At 41.2% G+C, this 19,935-nt stretch overlaps 1 protein-coding gene and 1 long non-coding RNA gene across 5 annotated transcripts; one reads left to right on the top strand and one right to left on the bottom strand.

Moving 5' to 3' along the window:
* Window positions 1-4,760: 4,760 nt before the first annotated feature.
* LOC129764547 (probable cytochrome P450 6g2) lies at window positions 4,761-17,559 on the bottom strand. Of its 2 annotated transcripts, XM_055763742.1 has the most exons (6): window positions 17,372-17,559; window positions 16,936-17,289; window positions 6,710-6,857; window positions 5,612-6,032; window positions 5,443-5,549; window positions 4,761-5,383 (listed from the first exon to the last, which is right to left on the bottom strand). In XM_055763742.1, the coding sequence occupies exons 1-6, from the start codon at window positions 17,398-17,400 to the stop codon at window positions 4,826-4,828; spliced, it is 1,617 nt and encodes a 538-aa protein (XP_055619717.1). In that variant the 5' UTR covers window positions 17,401-17,559; the 3' UTR covers window positions 4,761-4,825. The 2 variants fall into 2 exon arrangements, with proteins under 2 accessions (XP_055619717.1, XP_055619718.1); XM_055763743.1 differs by lacking the exons at window positions 6,710-6,857; window positions 16,936-17,289; window positions 17,372-17,559 and adding an exon at window positions 6,112-6,660.
* On the top strand, window positions 17,097-19,665 carry LOC129764549 (uncharacterized). Of its 3 annotated transcripts, none has more exons than XR_008741174.1 (5): window positions 17,097-17,281; window positions 17,361-17,809; window positions 17,889-18,133; window positions 18,183-18,429; window positions 18,488-19,665. It is a non-coding gene; the product is annotated as an uncharacterized LOC129764549 (long non-coding RNA). The 3 variants fall into 3 exon arrangements; XR_008741173.1 differs by having other exon boundaries at window positions 17,098-17,281; window positions 17,862-18,133; XR_008741172.1 differs by having other exon boundaries at window positions 17,103-17,281; window positions 17,361-18,133; window positions 18,488-19,584.
* The last annotated feature ends 270 nt before the right edge of the window (window positions 19,666-19,935 follow it).

Here is a 19,935-nt window from a genome sequence, read left to right as displayed (position 1 = left end):
TGGCGTCCGGTGAGAGAACGGAAAAAGAAAAGAGTGAAAATAATAAGTAGTGTGGAAAGGAGAGAGGCGGTTGAATACTGGCCATTGGTCGGCCACACCGTGATCTCAGGAAGAAATCACGAATCGGTGGGAAGGAGAGTGGAATACCAGTACGTCGGAGGGAAGGAGCGAGAGAGAGGAGCTTGGATTTGCGGGACGGAGTGAGGAGGAGATAACCAGTCGTGCCGCTGTCAGCCATCGGGAGGAGAGTCCAGACCAAGCAAGGTGAGTGCGAGCGTGAGAGAGAGAGTGTATGGGTGTGCGTGTGGCTTTGACAAACACAGTTGCATATATCATTTCCGGCATAATGGCGGCCAGTGAGCTGGCCGTGTGAGATGCGAAACTTCTCACAAGCTAGTTCGCAAATGAGCAGATGAAATTTCGTAACAACTTTTTTTTATAGATGGGGCAGATTACCCCGACCTTCCATTCCTTCGGTAGCTGTTCTGTGTCCCAGATCCTGACTATCAACCGGTGCATAGACTCTACAAGTTTTTCCGGATCTCCCTTTAAGAGCTCTGCTAGAAGGTCATCCTTACCAACTGATTTGTGGCTTTTTAACCGATTAATGTCCTCCATAACTTCACCCATCATCGGGGTGGTACGTCGTTGGTCACTACACCGGTGTAGTCCTCATCAACTCCGTCTTGGTCTCCTGTTCGGGTGTTCATCGGAGTGCTGTCTCCACCTTTCGATCACCTCGCGTTCGTTCGTCAAGATGGCTCCTTCTTTGTTTCTGCACATTTCGGCCCGTGGTACAGAGCCTTTATGCGAGGCGTTTGGTTTCTTGAAGACCTTTCGCGATTCTCGAGAACGATAAAGTAGCTTCATCTCTTCACACTCTTTCTCTTCCAAGCGGGACTTTTTTCCCCGAAAGAGATTTGTTGCTTCAACAACGAATCGGAACACTTTCCGTAATTTTAATATTTATTGGTGATAATATATTATAATTTCCCTACAACAATATTACATATTGCTTTACTTCATAGATATCGAAATTAATGAATTCTTGCATTTGTAGGTTCTTAGTAATTCCTCATTTGAATTTTTTGTGTCTTTCCTCCTCTCTTCTCGACTTCAATAAATCTAAATTGTAGATATTCTAGATATTCTAAATTGTAGATATAAATGCACACCGAAATACATTAAATAATATCATGAAACTGTGTTGAGTTTTCGTATCTAGCAATCCAATCTCTACAATTCTCTTCTATCTACGACTTCTATCACTGGCGCCTTTATTTGAATTTCCGCTATTGAATTCGAATTTCCTTTATCTGCCTTTCTTCAATCTCATAAAACCCTTCTGATCCCTATGTTATGTTACTGTGCGTTACGGTGTGGTACATGGGGTTTTGATAGAGTTGTGTTGTCATAGTGAAGCTGTGTGCAACAAGATGTGTTTGCTGCCTTAGCTTCAGTCTGTATCGTTCCACGTTTTGTAGAGTCGCTTGTTGCAGCATGGCTGAGTGTGCTCTATTCTTCTTGTTCAGGCAGCGAAGTCGATAAGTCTTAGACCGTTTTCGTTGGTTCGCTGATGAGCGCCGAACCTACCAATTACCGGTCTGAACTCCTCCTCTTGGTCGACCTGAGCGTTCAAATCACAGATGACGATTTTGATGTCACGTTTTCGGTAGCGATCGTATTAACGCTCTAGCTGTGTGTAAAATTATTCTTTATCGTCATCACTTACCCCGAGGCAACTGCGGTTACATCGTTACATATTACTAATATAAGTAAAAATAAATAAAAATTGTCGAAAATGTAAATTCTCTCACAAGTTCTGCACAGATGTGGAGTTCCAGGAATTTCGAATATCTTCTTGTAAAATTTGTGTCAGAAAAGCGAACGAACTGCTCTCTCGGGCAACTGAAAACATTCAAAAATAGTTACATGGTCTGACCCAAGGCTCATGTCTCATGTTCCCTACTTTGTAATTAAATAGTTTTATTAACTTGACCTGTTTGCATGTATTTTTGTGTATGTTTGTATGTCTGTAGGGTTTTTTTTTTTTATCTTCGCTTATTTTTCGTCGGCCTATTTCCGCCACTTTAGTGCCAATCACCGACATCAGGGAGGCGACTCCACCTGTTCCTACCTATCAGACTCAACAACTCATGAGCCGGGCCAACTTCTTTTACTTCCGCTCCGAAGGAAGACGTAACCAGAGATTTTTCGCCTCAGAAAATCCCAACGACGCCAGCTGGGATTGAACCCAGGCCGATCGGATTGTGAGGCTGTTACGCTAACCATACAACCACTGGCGCCGTCTTCTGTAGGGTTGTCCCACATAAATAAAAATTTGATCCCCTTCCTGTTGACTGACTGATTTTAAAAAATATATATATAAAACTGCGTATGCCACGATCTTGAAAATCTGCCTCAATGCCATAGCCTGCCATAGGCTGCCATACAAATGAAACATAAATTTCTGCATAACTCGAGAACTAATCAAGCAAATGCAATGGAACTTGACATATAGAGGTTTTAGGGATCGATAAACGTTTCTATGGTGGTTCAAAATCTTCCCCCTCGCAAAAGGGGGCTGTCATACAAATGAAACACAATCTTCTTCATAACTCGAGAAAGAATCAAGCAAATGGTGCCATGTTTTGGGCGGGACGAAGTTTACCGGGTCAGCTAGTAACATATAAATTAACAATTAGTACTTGCTGCTTTCTTCGCCCCAACTCGTATTCACTGATGACCTAAAATTCTGCCATCGAGTCTCCCTCAGATTGTGATGCACTCCAGACAGATATCATCACTATGTTGGCTTAGTGTAGTGACAATTGTATATTTCAACAGAAACAAGTGCAAATGACTTCGGCCATTACAACAGTCGTGTTATTCATCTGTATTGAATGGGAACGACAAAGCCAGATCCGGTAAGCACGTGATCGTTATGACCGCGAATGCTTTTTCCGTATAGGTCACATATATCAACGCATTGAAAACACTTTACTGTTGGCTAGTTTGTATCACACTGAAGAGTGCTGCTCCAGTTTGGTTCCCTTATTGCATTGTCCACGTTTCATTGATCGAGCGGATGCGAAAGAAGTTTTTACGCTTCGCTCTTAGTCTTCTTCCATGGGTCGATGCGACCAACCTTTCTCTGTATCCTGACAGGTGTCAGCTCATAGGATTGAAAGCATTATAAGCTAGTAGAGTCACGATGCAGCAGTTATTTATCTTCGACATTCTCAGAGGTTCCATTGACTGTCCAGAATTGCACAGATCCCGTTCAACATTATTCAACAACGTTCAACACGATTTCGCAGCTTACCACATTACCATAGAATGAACTGCGTCTCAACAACCCGTTAGATTCTTGCCTTCGCCAACTCGATATTATTTGTGACGAGCAGGGTACAACATTTTCGAAGACGAAACATGAAAATCGACTCTCCTCTCAATCGCTTCACTTCGAGTAGAACTAAGGTAAATGATGTTGGTTTGTCCACTTTTTTAATACTCTAGTTCAGCGCATCGGTGTTAAATCAGGCATTCAAATGTTTCAAAACACATGAAAAATGGTTTTTTTTTCATGATTTACAGTAGTTTTATTTATATTTATATATTTTTACGGATTCACATGTTTTAACCCTTTGCGGTCGTATTAAATTTGGGCATGGGTGTCGTATTGGTCGGATGCAAGATTATGAAAAATAAACATTTTTTTTATACATATGGTAACTAAAAATGTGATAAACCGTTGAACGAGTAAATAAATATTATAGCTTTCACATTTGAGGTTTCACTGAATGCCCAGCTCTCTTTCAAGAATAAGGTCGAATTTTATCCTCGGTAGTTGTTTTACATTTATTTCCCATCCAGACACTGCATCATTATTGGTCAAATCACTTTTTAAACTTCTCTTTGTAAGAAAGATGTCACATCATCAGAATACTTTTTTTGTTGGATAGTTATAGTTTGTGAACTTAACCTTCGCATGTGATTTAATTTTCAAAAGAGCAGACCAAATGCAAACGCTTCGATAGGCTTCGATGGGTCACGCATCGAGTAATTTCACTTCTTTGCTGAGCGTCTTAGCGCCTTGTTATATAGGCGCTAGCGCGCAACGGGAGAGACTCGATGTTGTACGCTCTGGCACAATCATTTCACATCGAGTGTAGTTTGTGTTATTGGATTGGTCCTTTCAGGACCAAAGAGGTATGGAATTTTCCATCGCATGCGGCACTGGGCCGCTCGGAATCATTCCATGGAAGCGTACCCTCTCCTTAGTAGCATAACTGCTATTTTGGTTGAGATTGCCACATTCGTTGACTTTGCGTGTCAGCCGCATGGGCGGCTGTGGAAAGTTTTGCATCAATCACGTACAGACAGGATCGCAGTTTAAATACAGTCCACTGCTTGGTGAAATAACAAATGGGGTTGGCATTTTAGTAGGATCGAACGAAAGATGTTTGAGCGGAATACATGACAATACGGAATACATGATAAATATTTCATTGTCAAGTCGATCGGAATATTTCGAGTCGATCGGAATGCAGAATCGGAGTATTATCACGGTTTATTATATTAAATCGACAATTTAATTATCAATTGTCTATTGATTATAATAAACCGTGATAGAATTTTATTTGATCTAGCTCGAAGAACAAGCCCGAAATGCAAACTGAATTTGTGAATAATATGGATAATTTACTAAATGAAAATGTGGAAAAAAAGATAAAATAATTTTTAGCTAAAAAAAAAAATTCAAAGAATCGACGATTTAAGTTTATTCCCATATAATAACTGTTTCCGCAAGACTGTTCATTAATCAAAGTTCGTCCAGAATCAAATTTGCACTCAGACCTTCGTTTGATTGCAATGTAAAAGCGTTCTTCCGGTAAGTAAGTTTCTCCGGGGTAGATTCCGACCGTCCAATTCTGTACGTTGAGAGTATTCTGACGACAGCAACCTTCACCTGTAGTGTGCCGAAGTGCGATCCAAGACACGTTCTTGGACCTACACCAAACGGCATGTAGCTGCACGGTACAATGTTGTCCAAATTTTCCTTCGCAAATCTTTCCGGATTAAAACGCAATGGGTCGGGGAAAAACTTCGGATCTCGATGAATGGCATAGATGGGTACTAGCACCGGCATTCGGTTCGGAATGACAAAATCGCTGAAGGGTTCCAATTTATATCCTGAAACTCCTACCGGGAGAGTACATTGGCGTTCGATGAATGGTAGGACGGGATACAGTCGAGCCGCTTCCGAAATCACCATACCGAGGTAAGGCATTTCGTTTATTAGACATTCGTATGGCAAATCGGAGCCATATTTCTGGATACTGCTTCGTATTTCTTCGCGTAGACGCTTCTGTATATTTGGCTGTTGGTAAGATGTTTATTGAATTATTTGAATTTCAATTATAAGAGATTTCACCTTACATTTTTCGTTAGTTCATAGAGTGTAAACGACAATACTGAAGAGGTTGTCTCGAAGCTGGCCATATAGAATGTGGCGGCCTGAGCTACCAGGATGTCGTCTTTCAGAACTAAATATAAACATGATAAAGTAGGATTGAGAATTAATTGAAAAGAATAATGTATTACTCACGGATTCGGTCATTTGTCCCAATAAAAGCGTTGCTTCTTTTCAAAGAGATCATTGAATCAATGAAATCCCCTCGTGTTTCACCATTTTTCTCTCGTCGAAAAATCTCCTGTTGAATTATTGTTTTCAAAAACTCCTCTGTATCCCTCGGGAACAGCTTTAACTTCAAATATGGTACTAATTCTGGCAGAAAGAAAAACGTAGCCATGGTGAAACCCCGCTTTGGTCCATACTCGAAGATCTTTCTGCCGTAGTAACGGAATTCGGATTGTTCGTCCATTAGACAATTGGCCTGGATACCGAAAAATGTGCTCGCAATTACATCCGTTGTAAAACGGGCGCATAGTTCTTTGAATTCCACTTCTCGAACTTGTGGTCGCTTCTCCGGAAGGCAGGAAAGGTGATCCAGCATGTCCTTACCGATCTGAAAAATGATTACAGTGTAACAGGGCAATTATCAGGTAAGCACTCATCCTATTGAATTCAGCTAAAGGAGATGGAACCTGTTCGATAAGTGGCTGCATTCGCTTGAGTTTGAACGATGTAACTTCTGGTGATAACTTGGCTCTCAAATCCTTCCACAAAGGTTCTTTGATCATAAGTAGATTGTAATATCCGAAAAGATCACTACTGCTGTCTGTACACATTTGGCGATTGAGGAAATAAGTCGCATCCTCTGCCAGCAATTTCTTTATCATGACTGGACTTCGTATGACCAAAGCTTTCCGGAAAAAAATATTCACTCCGAAAAAATCTGCGTCCTTTGTTCTCGCATGATTATAAATGTGTTCTATATAATCAAACATTGAATGTACTTGCAACGGTACCGAGCTGAAGTTTCCTACGATCGGAATTTCGAGGATGTAGCTCACACCATGCTCGTTCCAGAAGTTGTGTCTATTCCAGCCATAGTACATCAGCACTGCGATTACTGTTATTATCAAGAGCAACATTGTCGCCGAGGAGCTCTGCGCGTATACTGCTCAATAGTAAATGAAACTCATGATGTTAGAATCGTGATTATCAGCTGTTCCCTATTCTTCATTTGAGTGTCTACCACGTAATCTGTAGAGCTAGTGATTAGATGGTGTATAAATTTACCTGATCAACGAGGGTGTACATTTTTTTTATTTTGTTCAAACTCAGGGATGGCGTTAGGTAGGATCGCAACTGCTTCCAGTGGGGGTTTTTGATCATCAGTAGATTGTAGTAACCAATCGGGTCGCTAGAGGGATCAGTGCACATGTGTCTGTGAAAAAGATAAATTATTTGAATCTCAACTAAACAACAACATAATATGGTCTATGTATTAACTCTTTGAGGTCGCTTGTCTGCTCTCAGCCACCACAGCAAGAAATCATACTAATCTTATACTTTATTCAGCCATGTATCAATTTAGACCTTTTCTTAACGAATCTTAATGCCTGGAGAAACTGTGCACGAGTTAATATGGTGCTTCTAAAGGGTGTGTCACATCAAATTGCATCACGGAAAAAACGCTGTAGAAATTCGCCCAGTAGACCGATCCTTTTGAAAATTTTAGACAGTAAAATAAAAACTATTAAACAACTTTTGGCATTTTCTTTTTATTCATACTTCGAGCCCAAGCCCGTATGCTCGCACCTTCCTCTTTACCCCGTCCATAAGGTTCTGTACAACGTCAGGTTGTAGTTTTTTTTTGAACAGAAATCCATTTTCTCTTGAAGTCCGCCTCCGATTTGACAACTTTTGGGTTCTTCCGGAGGGCCTGCTTCATAATCGCCCAATATTTTTCTATTGGGCGAAGCTCCGGCGCGTTGGGCGGGTTCATTTCCTTTGGCACGAAGGTGACCCCGTTGGCTTCGTACCACTCCAACACGTCCTTTGAATAGTGGCACGAAGCGAGATCCGGCCAGAAGATGGTCGGGTCCTCGTGCTGCTTCAATAGTGGTAGTAAGCGCTTCTGTAGGCACTCCTTAAGGTAAACCTGCCCGTTTACCGTGCCGGTCATCACGAAGGGGGCGCTCCGCTTTCCGCAAGAGCAGATCGCTTGCCACACCATGTACTTTTTGGCAAACTTGGATAGTTTCTGCTTGCGAATCTCCTCCGGAACGCTGAATTTGTCCTCTGCGGAGAAGAACAACAGGCCCGGCAGCTGTCGAAAGTCCGCTTTGACGTAGGTTTCGTCGTTCATTACCAGGCAATGCGGCTTCGTCAGCATTTCGGTGTACAGCTTCCGGGCTCGCGTCTTCCCCACCATGTTTTGCCTTTCGTCACGGTTAGGAGCTTTCTGAACCTGGTATGTACGCAGGCCCTCCCGCTGCTTGGTCCGCTGGACGATTGAACTTGACAAATTCAGCTTATTGGCGACATCCCGGACCGAACTTCTCGGATCACGTCTAAACTGCTTAACTACGCGCTTGTGATCTTTTTCACTGACGGAGCATCCATTTTTGCCGTTCTTCACCTTCCGGTCGATGGTTAGGTTCTCGAAGTATCGTTTCAGTACTCTGCTGACCGTGGATTGAACGATTCCCAGCATCTTACCGATGTCCCGATGTAACAACTCCGGATTCTCGAAATGAGTGCACAGGATTAATTCACGACGCTCTTTTTCGTACGACGACATTTTTCCAAATTTACGAAAAATTGACAGTGAAGCATGGCCAACGTGATCTATACACTCTTATCTGATTATAAGCGAAAGCTGAAGATATAATTCTTAAAAATTAAATTTCTACAGCGTTTTTTCCGTGATGCAATTTGATGTGACACACCCTTTATGAATAATGGATAACGGTACTCAGTATAATTAGCGTGGAAACATAAGAGGATAGTCACGATTCTGAGTAGCTACGATACAACGGATACAACAGTTATAGTAAAAAGGATGAAACGAGGCGGCACCGTCTACGTTAGTAACCCAAATTTTATTTTAAACTATGATATGAATAGGGGAGGAGTCCCAAAATGTGTACGAAAGTTGGTGGAATGTTTTGTAGGTCCATTGCCTTCATTCGAGAGATTTTCAGCCGTAGGCTTGTTCGTAAGACTTGAGTTTATTCTCATGTGATATACACGTTGTTTAGTAATTGTTTAGTAAGTGCATATTTAAAATTCACAGGAAATCTTATTTAGCTTTCATAATCCTACATGATACATGCAGTGATATATGCTCCTTCAAGATAAATTAATTCCGACCAGTACGACACAAATATAAAAATTCAATACGACCGCAAATTGTTGAATATTCAGGGCGGACTCGATTACATGCAATCTCCGATTTCTTTTTATTGTATATAATTGAGTCAAAAAAATTTTTTTTTATTTGTTTTTATGCAGATATTTTTCATTTGTTGAATATGAAAGAAGAATTTAATTTGTGATTCAAACCCTCAAAGTCATAAAATACCTTTCTCACATAAAAAATCCGTTTTTTTATGAGGTGATAGAGGATCAAATTTGATGAAAAAAAATCCTTCTACGCATATGTTCGAATTTCAACAATGACAGAATTACTGAACTTTTCCTCTGCTTCGGGCTCTGTTTGTATTAACCTGGTTCTAATTAGAAAAAATACGCTACGTAAGACAATGCTGAACTATACCCATCTCGGTCTGGGCCGTGTACATATGAGGCGAAGTAATGTATGTTTATTTGAAACGTGTCTTTTGTTTCGCTCGCTCGTAGTAATCTTATATTGCCGTACCATATATATTCTACAAATGCTTACCAGTATTTGTGAGTTATGGCATTTTCTGTCATTTTTACGCTCATTTAATGTAATAAATCGGGATGATAACACATGAGCTAAAATTCAATTTTGGGTGTATACGAAAAACTTCTTTCGAAGTATCGACTCCGTTTTTACTTTTCGATGCGCTATATTTGACGGTCCGGCAGTCGTCGATCCTCTTCGACTTTCCTTTTCGACTCATTTCTCTTTTTCCAAAGCTCTGTTTTTTTAATCTCCCGTTCTTCTCCTCGCTCTAGATTTCTTTTTCCTCTTTGTTCCAATATCTGGGCCGGAAACTCGCTGACCTGTTGACGAGTTTTAGTTCATACGTTGGTTAGTTTTGCAGGTAAAGGGTGTGTCACATCAAATTGCATCACGGAAAAAACGCTGTAGAAATTAAATTTTTAGGAATTATATCTTCAGCTTTCGCTTATAATCAGATAAGAGTGTATAGATCACGTTGGCCATGCTTCACTGTCAATTTTTCGTAAATTTGGAAAAATGTCGTCGAACGAAAAAGAGCGTCGTGAGTTAATCCTGCGCACTCATGTCGAGAATCCGGAGTTGTCACATCGGGACATCGGTAAGATGCTGGGAATCGTCCAATCCACGGTCAGCAGAGTACTAAAACGATACTTCGAGAACCTAACCATCGACCGGAAGGTGAAGAACGGCAAAAATGGATGCTCCGTCAGTGAAAACGATCACAAGCGCGTAGTTAAGCAGTTTAGACGTGATCCGAGAAGTTCGGTCCGGGATGTCGCCAATAAGCTGAATTTGTCAAGTTCATTCGTCCAGCGGACCAAGCAGCGGGAGGGCCTTCGTACATACAAGGTTCAGAAGGCTCCTTCTTCTTCTTCTTCAATGGCACTAACGTTCCTAGAGGAACTTCGCCGTCTCAACGTAGTATTACTTGCGTCATTTTTATTAGTACTTAGTTGAGATTTCTATGCCAAATAACACGCCTTGAATGCATTCTGAGTGGCAAGCTCTAGAATACGCGTGATCACAGTGCAAGTCGGAGGAAATTTCTTTGACGAAAAATTCCCCCGACCAGAACGGGAATCGAACCCGAACACCCGGCATGTTAGTTATGACGCTAACCACTCGGCCACGGGAGCACAAGATCAGAAGGCTCCTAACCGCGACGAAAGGCAAAACGTGGTGGGAAAGACGCGAGCCCGGAAGCTGTACACCGAAATGCTGACGAAGCCGCATTGCCTGGTAATGGACGACGAAACCTACGTCAAAGCGGACTTTCGTCAGCTGCCGGGCCTGTTGTTCTTCTCCACAGAGGACAAATTCAGCGTTCCGGAGGAGATTCGCAAGCAGAAACTATCCAAGTTTGCCAAAAAGTACATGGTGTGGCAAGCGATCTGCTCTTGCGGAAAGCGGAGCGCCCCCTTCGTGATGACCGGCACGGTTAACGGGCAGGTTTACCTTAAGGAGTGCCTACAGAAGCGCTTACTACCACTATTGAAGCAGCACGAGGGCCCGACCATCTTCTGGCCGGATCTCACTTCGTGCCACTATTCAAAGGACGTGTTGGAGTGGTACGAAGCCAACGGGGTCACATTCGTGCCAAAGGAAATGAACCCGCCCAACGCGCCGGAGCTCCGCCCAATAGAGAAATATTGGGCGATTATGAAGCAGGCCCTCCGGAAGAACCCAAAAGTTGTCAAATCGGAGGCGGACTTCAAGAGAAAATGGATTTCTGTTCAAAAAAAAAACTACAACCTGACGTTGTACAGAACCTTATGGACGGGGTAAAGAGGAAGGTGCGAGCATACGGGCGTGGGCTCGAAGTATGGATAAAAAGAAAATGCCAAAAGTTGTTTAATAGTTTTTATTTTACTGTCTAAAATTTTCAAAAGGATCGGTCTACTGGGCGAATTTCTACAGCGTTTTTTCCGTGATGCAATTTGATATGACACACCCTTTATGTTCATTTTTTGACAGCATGCTTCGTCTTACAGTATGGGCGGTATGTATGGACGGTATGTAGGTAAATATTGGTCATATATTTATTTAAGCCCTTTGCGTATTATTTAATACGTCACACATCAAGTAATTTCACTACTTTGCTGAGCGTTCTAGCGCCCTATGTTATGCAAGTACACCACGAGTGAGGCTTCCCGAACTATTGAAGAACCCGTACAATTCACATTAACTTTGTCCAATTCAGTGTTAGTGATTTTTTTTTGTTCCAGTTTTGCTAGCGAACCGTAACAACACAAGAAGATTTGAACCGGACTAATCGACATAAACACAGGCGACGAAAACGGACGAACGATTGGGAACTCGGGATATTGAACTGTCGATCTCTCAATTTCATTGGAAATACTCGTGTGCTTTCCGAACTATTGAAGAACCGCAAGTTTGACATCGTAACGCTGCAGAAAGTGTGTTGGAGAGAATCTGCAGTACGTACGTTCCGCGATGGTCGTACCATCTACCCGAGCTGCGGCAATACAAACGAGCTAGCTACTGCTTTCATTGTGATGGGTAATATGCAGAAGCGTGTGATTGGTTGGTGGCCAATCAACCCAAGAATGTGCGGATTGGTGATTAAGGGCCGATCTTTCAACATCTGCATCATTAACGTGCACAGCCCTTGCACCTTGCAAGTCCCGATGATGGCAAGGCGAAATTCTACGCGCAGCTGGAACACGAATACAAACGCTGCCTGCAACATTGCTTCAAGATCATAATCGGAGATTTCAATTCTCAGAAGGAGGAGGAAGAGCTCAAAATGTAATTGGTATGTACAGCACACATCAGTTAACAAATGAAAACGGCCTAAGATTAATCAATTTCGCCACCTCTAAGAATATGGTCGTATGCATTACCTTTTTTCAACACAAATTCCTCCACCAATACACCTGAAGGTCAACACATCAAACAGAATCTCAGACCTACCATGTTCTGATAGACGGTCGGCATTTCTCGGACATAACTGACTTCAGAACCTATCGAGGTGCTTACATCGATTCAGACCACTACCTAGTGATGGTTAAGATGTTTCCAAAACTCTCCGTTGTGAACAACATTCGGTACCGATGCCCCCACGACGGTACAATCAGATACCGCCGAAAACTACGCTTGAAGCTGCGCTGTCGGAAGAGCACCAAATTACTGAATGACTGTTGGAGTATGATTAAACAGCCATAAACAGCATAGCGGAGAACATCCTAGGACACGTGGGACTAAGACGACAGTACGAGTGGTTCGATGATGAGCGTCAGCCATTGTTACACGAGAAGAACGTAGAACGATATAGACAGAAATGGAAACAGCAAACCCAACTCTTCAAGGAAGAGATGGAAGAGGAGGATTGTGAAGAAATCGAAAAAGCTACACCGTTCTCATGAGTCGCAATGATCTACCGGAAACTCAATTCATCCCGAAAAGGCTTCGTGCTACTGGCGGGAATGTGTCGTAATAAGCATGGAAGTATCCTGACGAACGAGAAGTGACCGAAAGGTGGACGCAGCACTTCGATGACCAACTGAATGGCGTACAGGCAGAGGACTAAGGTAACGATGGAAGCGATTACGTTGGTGCAGTAAACAATGAAGATGTGACACCCCAAAGAATAATTAATGTTAAGAATGTCATCAAACAGCCTAAGAACAAGAAATCAACTGGAAAAGATGGCATCAGTAAAGAACTTATCATACAGAACAGCTTCCGGAGGAGTGGAAAGATGAGGATATCTTCAAGAAAGGCGACCGTGAAAACTTTCGTGTAATCGCCGTTCATAATGCCGCCTACAAAGTGCTTTCCCAAATCATCTTCCGTTGTCTATCGCCACTTACAAACAAATTCGTAGCAGGTAATCCGGTCGGCTTCATCGAAGGTCGGTCTGCTACTGACCAAATCTTCACCATGCGACAAATCCCCCAGAAATGCCGTGAGTACAGCCGCGTATGCTTCAATAACACGAAAAGAGCTATGGAGAGTATGGAGAATCATGGACCAAAATGGCATCCCCGAGCAGCTGACAACACTGATTGAGGCTACGATGGATAGAATAAAGTGCTGTGTGCGAATATCGGGTGGATTATCAGAATCATTTGAGTCCCACAGGATGCTTCGACAAAGTGATGGTCTCTCTTGCCTGCTGTTCGACATTGCACTAGAGGGTGTTATGAGACGAGCGGCGTTCAACTTACGCTGTACGATCTTCAATAGATCCAGTCAATTCATTTGCTTCGCTGATAACGTAGACATTATCGGCAGAACATTTGAGACGTTAGCTGAACATAACATCAGACTTATGTACAAAGCAGAGAGAGTTGGACTGAGAATCAATGCGTCTAAAACCAAATACATGCTAGCTTCCGGATCCGAGCACGACAGGACCCGATTAGGTAGTAGTGTAGTGATCGACGGTGATGAGTTCGAGGTAGTGGACCAATTTGACTACCTTGGCTCAATGGTAACGTCTGACAATGATACCAGCCGCGAGATCCGGAGACGCATTACTAATGAGAGATCCTACACTTTTCTCGAGTTATGGTCAAAAACTTGAGACAACGTTTGTCATACTGGATGATTTGGTAGTAGCGTACCATATAACGTTCTCGTTGATAGCAAATGGAATGTTGCTCCCGGTACTCAGTACCACTCAAGCCAGGTGTTTCGTGTTGAATTATTCCGTGTTTCAACCTGACGTGAGGATTTCCTGACGATGTGGGTTCCACACTTCCTAGACCGTTAGCAGAAGGCCCAGAACAAGTTTGGCCAGAGATTATATTCCGGGGACACACCTGAGAGCAGCGGTGTATGTACCAGAGCGTTCCGAGAGTACAAGAATCTCAGCGGCTTCTGAATCGTACTCCTTTTTCACTACACCACTATTCATTTTTTATTAACTTTTTCAAACTTTTCCGTCTAATTCGCTCACTATCTCTGGCATTCATGTTCGAACCAATTCTTTTTGCTCTCCTTCAAATTTCATTTCACTCCCCTTTTCCTTCTCTCCCTCCTCTCCCTTCTATTCCTTCCATCCTACCTGTTTCCAGTCATTGTGATCAAAGCTTTATATCCGCTAACTTGCCGGCAATCCAAGCTCTCCGTCTAACAAACTTGCTGTCTATAAGTGGATTGTAGCACCTTCAGTTTTTTTATGGAGTGCAGTGGACTCTGGTCCTGATGGTTACAGACACGCCAGAAGCGAATTGATTTCAGTCTCTTTTGTAACTGGATGGAACGGATCCATATATTAACTATTCGGTGATATATTCGTCGTTAGATTCATACATTCAAAAGCAAAATATAAATGTTTGACTTTCGTATAGTTATTCGCTAAATATAAAAGTCATACACATACACACTTGTGAAAGAATTTCACTCGTGGAAGAATTGTGAACAGTAAACTATAAACTGATCGGTAGCTTATGGCAGTTACAGTTACAGTTTCGGGGATATTTTTTTATAATGGACAATATCGACAAGAAAACAAGAAAAAGAAAAGGAAGTTCCTAGAAATCCTTTTATATAATCTTTTTATGCCCCATCTAAAAAAAGGCATTAATTCTTAGTTTACCAATAATACAGAGAATATTAGAAATATGCAAACGTTATATTCCAGAACTTTTATCATCTGGTGATTATCTAAGGGTCGTTATACATTCTTCTAAAGGGTGTGTCACATCATATTGCATCACGGAAAAAACGCTGTAGAAATTAAATTTTTAGGAATTATATCTTCAGCTTTCGCTTATAATCAGATAAGAGTGTATAGATCACGTTGGCCATGCTTCACTGTCAATTTTTCGTAAATTTGGAAAAATGTCGTCGAACGAAAAAGAGCGTCGTGAATTAATCCTGCGCACTCATTTCGAGAATCCGGAGTTGTCACATCGGGACATCGGTAAGATGCTGGGAATCTTCCAATCCACGGTCAGCAGAGTACTAAAACGATTCTTCGAGAACCTAACCATCGACCGGAAGGTGAAGAACGGCAAAAATGGATGCTCCGTCAGTGAAAAAGATCACAAGGGCGTAGTTAAGCAGTTTAGACGTGATCCGAGAAGTTCGGTCTGGGATGTCGGCAATAAGCTGAATTTGTCAAGTTCATTCGTCCAGCGGACCAAGCAGCGGGAGGGTCTTCGTACATACAAGGTTCAGAAGGCTCCTAACCGCGACGAAAGGCAAAACATGGTGGGGAAGACGCGAGCCCGGAAGCTGTACACCGAAATGCTGACGAAGCCGCATTGCCTGGTAATGGACGACGAAACCTACGTCAAAGCGGACTTTCGTCAGCTGCCGGGCCTGTTGTTCTTCTCCGCAGAGGACAAATTCAGCGTTCCGGAGGAGATTCGCAAGCAGAAATTATCCAAGTTTGCCAAAAAGTACATGGTGTGGCAAGCGATCTGCTCTTGCGGAAAGTGGAGCGCCCCCTTCGTGATGACCGGCACGGTAAACGGGCAGGTTTACCTTAAGGAGTGCCTACAGAAGCGCTTACTACCACTATTGAAGCAGCACGAGGGCCCGACCATCTTCTGGCCGGATCTCGCTTCGTGCCTCTATTCAAAGGACGTGTTGGAGTGGTACGAAGCCAACGGGGTCACCTTCGTGCCAAAGGAAATTAACCCGCCCATCGCGCCGGAGCTTCGCCCAATAGAGAAATATTGGGCGATTATGAAGCAGGCCCTCCGGAAGAACCCAAAAGTTGTCAAATCGGAGGCGGACTTCAAGAGAAAATGGATTTCTGTTAAAAAAAAAATTACAACCTGACGTTGTACAGAACCTTATGGACGGGGTAAAGAGGAAGGTGCGAGCATACGGGCTTGGGCTCGAAGTATGAATAAAAAGAAAATGCCAAAAGTTGTTTAATAGTTTTTATTTTACTGTCTAAAATTTTCAAAAGGATCGGTCTACTGGGCGAATTTCTACAGCGTTTTTTCCGTAATGCAATTTGATGTGACACGCCCTTTATTCGATAAAAGACCCGAAAAACACGCAACAACTGCATGAAATGTAAAAAATATGCTTGTTTCGAGCATGCAGTTATGCTATGTTCTTATTCTTACTCCAATGAAACCACAATCGATGAATACGTTTTTATGTTATTTTATAGCTCTTTATACTTACATGAATTATATTCAGTTGTTTACTTTTAATTAATAACAGTGAAAAATTCGAATTTCGTTATTTGTGTTGGAGGATCAAAAATTACACTGTTTTGAGGAGGCTGAATTAGGTGACTATTAAAACATAATAATATTTTTTGGAGTTTTTCATTTAATCATACCCTCTTCTTCAAATAAATGCCAATAAAGCCTGAAAAATACACAATGGCAACATTACAGAGAAGTTCAATTTTCGGTCTGTGACACCGTGCGCGAGTATACGTGTTATGACTTTGCACGCGAGTACAGGAGGGTTAATAAAAATATATATTTTGGATGAAAAAAAATAAAAAAAAATCGATATGTTTCGAGGATTGGTATTTCTGTGCGGATTTCGTTCAACATAGTGGGTAATGAATACAAAATTCTCGATTATAAGGAGTCTAGAACTACGTTAGCTATACAGAAGAATTCAATATTAAATTAATTATATTTTACAAAAGTAGAAAAATTAATTAATTTTGGAACAGTACCTGTTGCCAAAATATTGTGCATCCTTTACTAAAACTTGCTTGATCAGTTCTGGATCCCTCAACACTATCGCCGGCTGCATTAATATGCTGATTCCGAACAGTTCGCTTCCGGCAACCTTGACGTCATTATAGAGTTTATCCATCAGGTCGAAGTTACTCTTTCTAAGCAGCAATGCATCGAGAAAGTTTCCAGCGAACGGTTTCCCCTCGATATACGGTAAGCTGTGAGGTTTCCAGTATCGCGATCCACTCGTTGACGCAAACCAAACGAAGAACCCGGCGAGACAAATTAACGCCAGCGTGAAGACGTCACCGGGCGCACTCAAGCTGATGTAAATCATCTCCGGTAGGTAACTTTTAACAAAAAAAAAAAAGGTAATGAAATCGCACTTATGCTCGGATTCTTTTTTTTTTTGTCAACACAGAAACTGGCCACCTGATACCCGAAGATGAGCACTTCCACATTTGTTTCACCAATCGGAACTGAATATTGAAATGCGACAATGCTAGTGTCTCGAATTCGCTCTGTTCGTGTCACACGATGAGTAAACTGGAGAAGCTTATCAAGTTTCTGCTGGTGACCATTTTTTGCTGTAGTGCTTCTTTTACAAATTTTGTTCACGAAAAAAATTGGATTAATTTCAAGGCAGTTTGGACTGATTCTATTGGATTAAGCATTTCAAATGCTCAAATCTTCAACAATAGAAAGTAGAATTAATCTCAGATTCGGATGGTCAATATTTTTAGTGTCCAGCCACAATTAACAACATGTGGTTTGTCATGTTGAAGTTAACTAGTGTTCGGTCGGATTAATAGGTGTAGCTTTGCGAGCAGGGCAACTAGAACGCCAATAGCGGGAGTTCTGCAATTGGAGGTGAAGAATATTTGTACTATTTTTGCTCATACACGTTTATTTTATGTTTCAGTGTGTTTCAAGTAATTATCGCTCACAGTTTTTTTACTCGAAACTGGAAGGCTTCTCTCTGTCCATACTTTTTGGAAGTGGTTCTCAGGGATGGAACACTCATCTATATTCTACTGCCACGTTGTATTTGTATTTTTGGTTGAAGGTACGCGTAATATCTTAGAGTGAACAAGGAAATACTCGCCCAGCATATTTGCAAGACATAGCCTCTTCAGATTACCAATAAATCCGAACGAAGCAGATGGCAGATGGACAAGTTAATCATAGACATTGGTATGGCATTCGTCAGTAATTTACTTTTATTTAATTATACTTTCCATAGATTTCGAGGAGCGATTCTAGGAGTATATCTTAGACCAGCGGTACTCAACCTTTTTTTCATAGGGGAAACAAACACGTGTTAGTCATTGTGTCGCGGGCCACAAAAAAGAAGAGCTACCGCTTTGTTAACATAGAACTACAAAATTATTGTAGTTCGAGCACAAACAATAAAGAAATTTAATAGTGAAACTCTTCGATACAAATATTCGATACCAATGACAAGGGCCAATAAAAGAATGGTTCGCGAAGTAATTTGAGTAGATTGTCAAATTAATTTTAAGCATTATCATGTACTGTTCATTTTAGAAAACGTCGAACAGCAACAGAAAATTAAAACCGAATCTATTGTGCGGTGCAGGCGAAGGCAAAAGCAGAAGGCAAGGAGGCAGAAGGCAAAAAAAACAGTTTTCAACCGAAGAACACAACTCTCAACGCTGAAAAATACATTTCGTCAATTTTAACCTTAACCCGAGACAATAATTAAAATAACGAAAATTCAATGATCGATTGAAAAAAATCACGAATAGGTCATTAAGCTAGCAGCTAGCGTAGCATAAACCTCATAGCAATACATTCCAAATGGTATTTCTCAAGGCCGAATATTCGAACGACCGATTAATGCTTTATACATACGGCCACGGGAACAGGGAAGGAAAATGTGTTTTCTTTTAATTTTCGTTAATTAGGCTATTAGGTCATGGAATCATAATGGATGTAGTGTACCGATTTTTTTTAAGAATTTCCGATTGGATTGGGATGCAAACCATCAAAATCCATTCAGAGCTAAAATAGTTATTAACGTTAGAATTATTTCATAAAAAACGTGACCTGTTTTTTGATTTGGTGCCTTTATTGAAAGACGTAGTCTTATGTCAAATTGTAGGTAATGATTTCATATTCATGTTTTTACATCTATATTTTTATTTTTATTCACTAACGTCAACAGAATTAGCCCAAATGTTCGGAATCAATATATTTGAAAGATATTTTATCTACCAACACCACTTAATTAAATAAATATTTAATCTACTAACACCGCTAGACAATTAACCAATGTGTAATTGTGTAATGTGTGAAACTCTATTATTTCTATCTCATGTTTCCTAGATGATTTCTTAAAGCCCTGGCAACCCTATCTCAATCAATAAAAATTTAGCGCAGGCAGCATAAAACTAGGGCTCCCACAGGGCTCACGTATTGTTTATTGTTTGAAGTCAATATTGATGCAAATGTTTTTTTTTAATTTTTTTTATATCTGTATTATAGTGATTTTCAACTCATTTGGCTGGTTCGTCACTTTTTACTTCCATTTTTGGAAGAATATCGGGGATGAGAATTGAACTCGTGACCTTCAGCGTGAGAGGCATGGATGTTACCACTACGCCAGATCGCCTCCTGATGCAAATATGTTCAGCATTTGCGATGGCCTGTAGCCAATTATTCCGTTGGATAGTTATTAGATATGTTTGGATATCCATCCGGAAGCTTTATTTGCGATTTGCGATTAAAATACTGCAGCAGGATCGCACGGAGCACTTATTAATTATAGGCTATGATTTGTACACCCAGAATTAATTTCCAGCACATGCTTTAGCCACCCGATTTATTACATTAAATGAGCTAACAGCTAAACAGAAAATGTGCTACTTTCCCATACTGGTATAAAGGGTGTTCGGATCAAAAAGTGGTCAAACTAAATTGCGTGTAAATCGATTATTTGTTTATTAAAAAAATCAAAGTATTTTCCTTTTTGA

Source organism: Toxorhynchites rutilus, chromosome 2, assembly GCF_029784135.1.
Source record: "Toxorhynchites rutilus septentrionalis strain SRP chromosome 2, ASM2978413v1, whole genome shotgun sequence".
Lineage (NCBI taxonomy): Eukaryota > Metazoa > Arthropoda > Insecta > Diptera > Culicidae > Toxorhynchites > Toxorhynchites rutilus.
The sequence above is the reverse complement of the archived record's forward strand: the minus strand, read 5'-3'. Positions and strand labels throughout refer to the sequence as shown.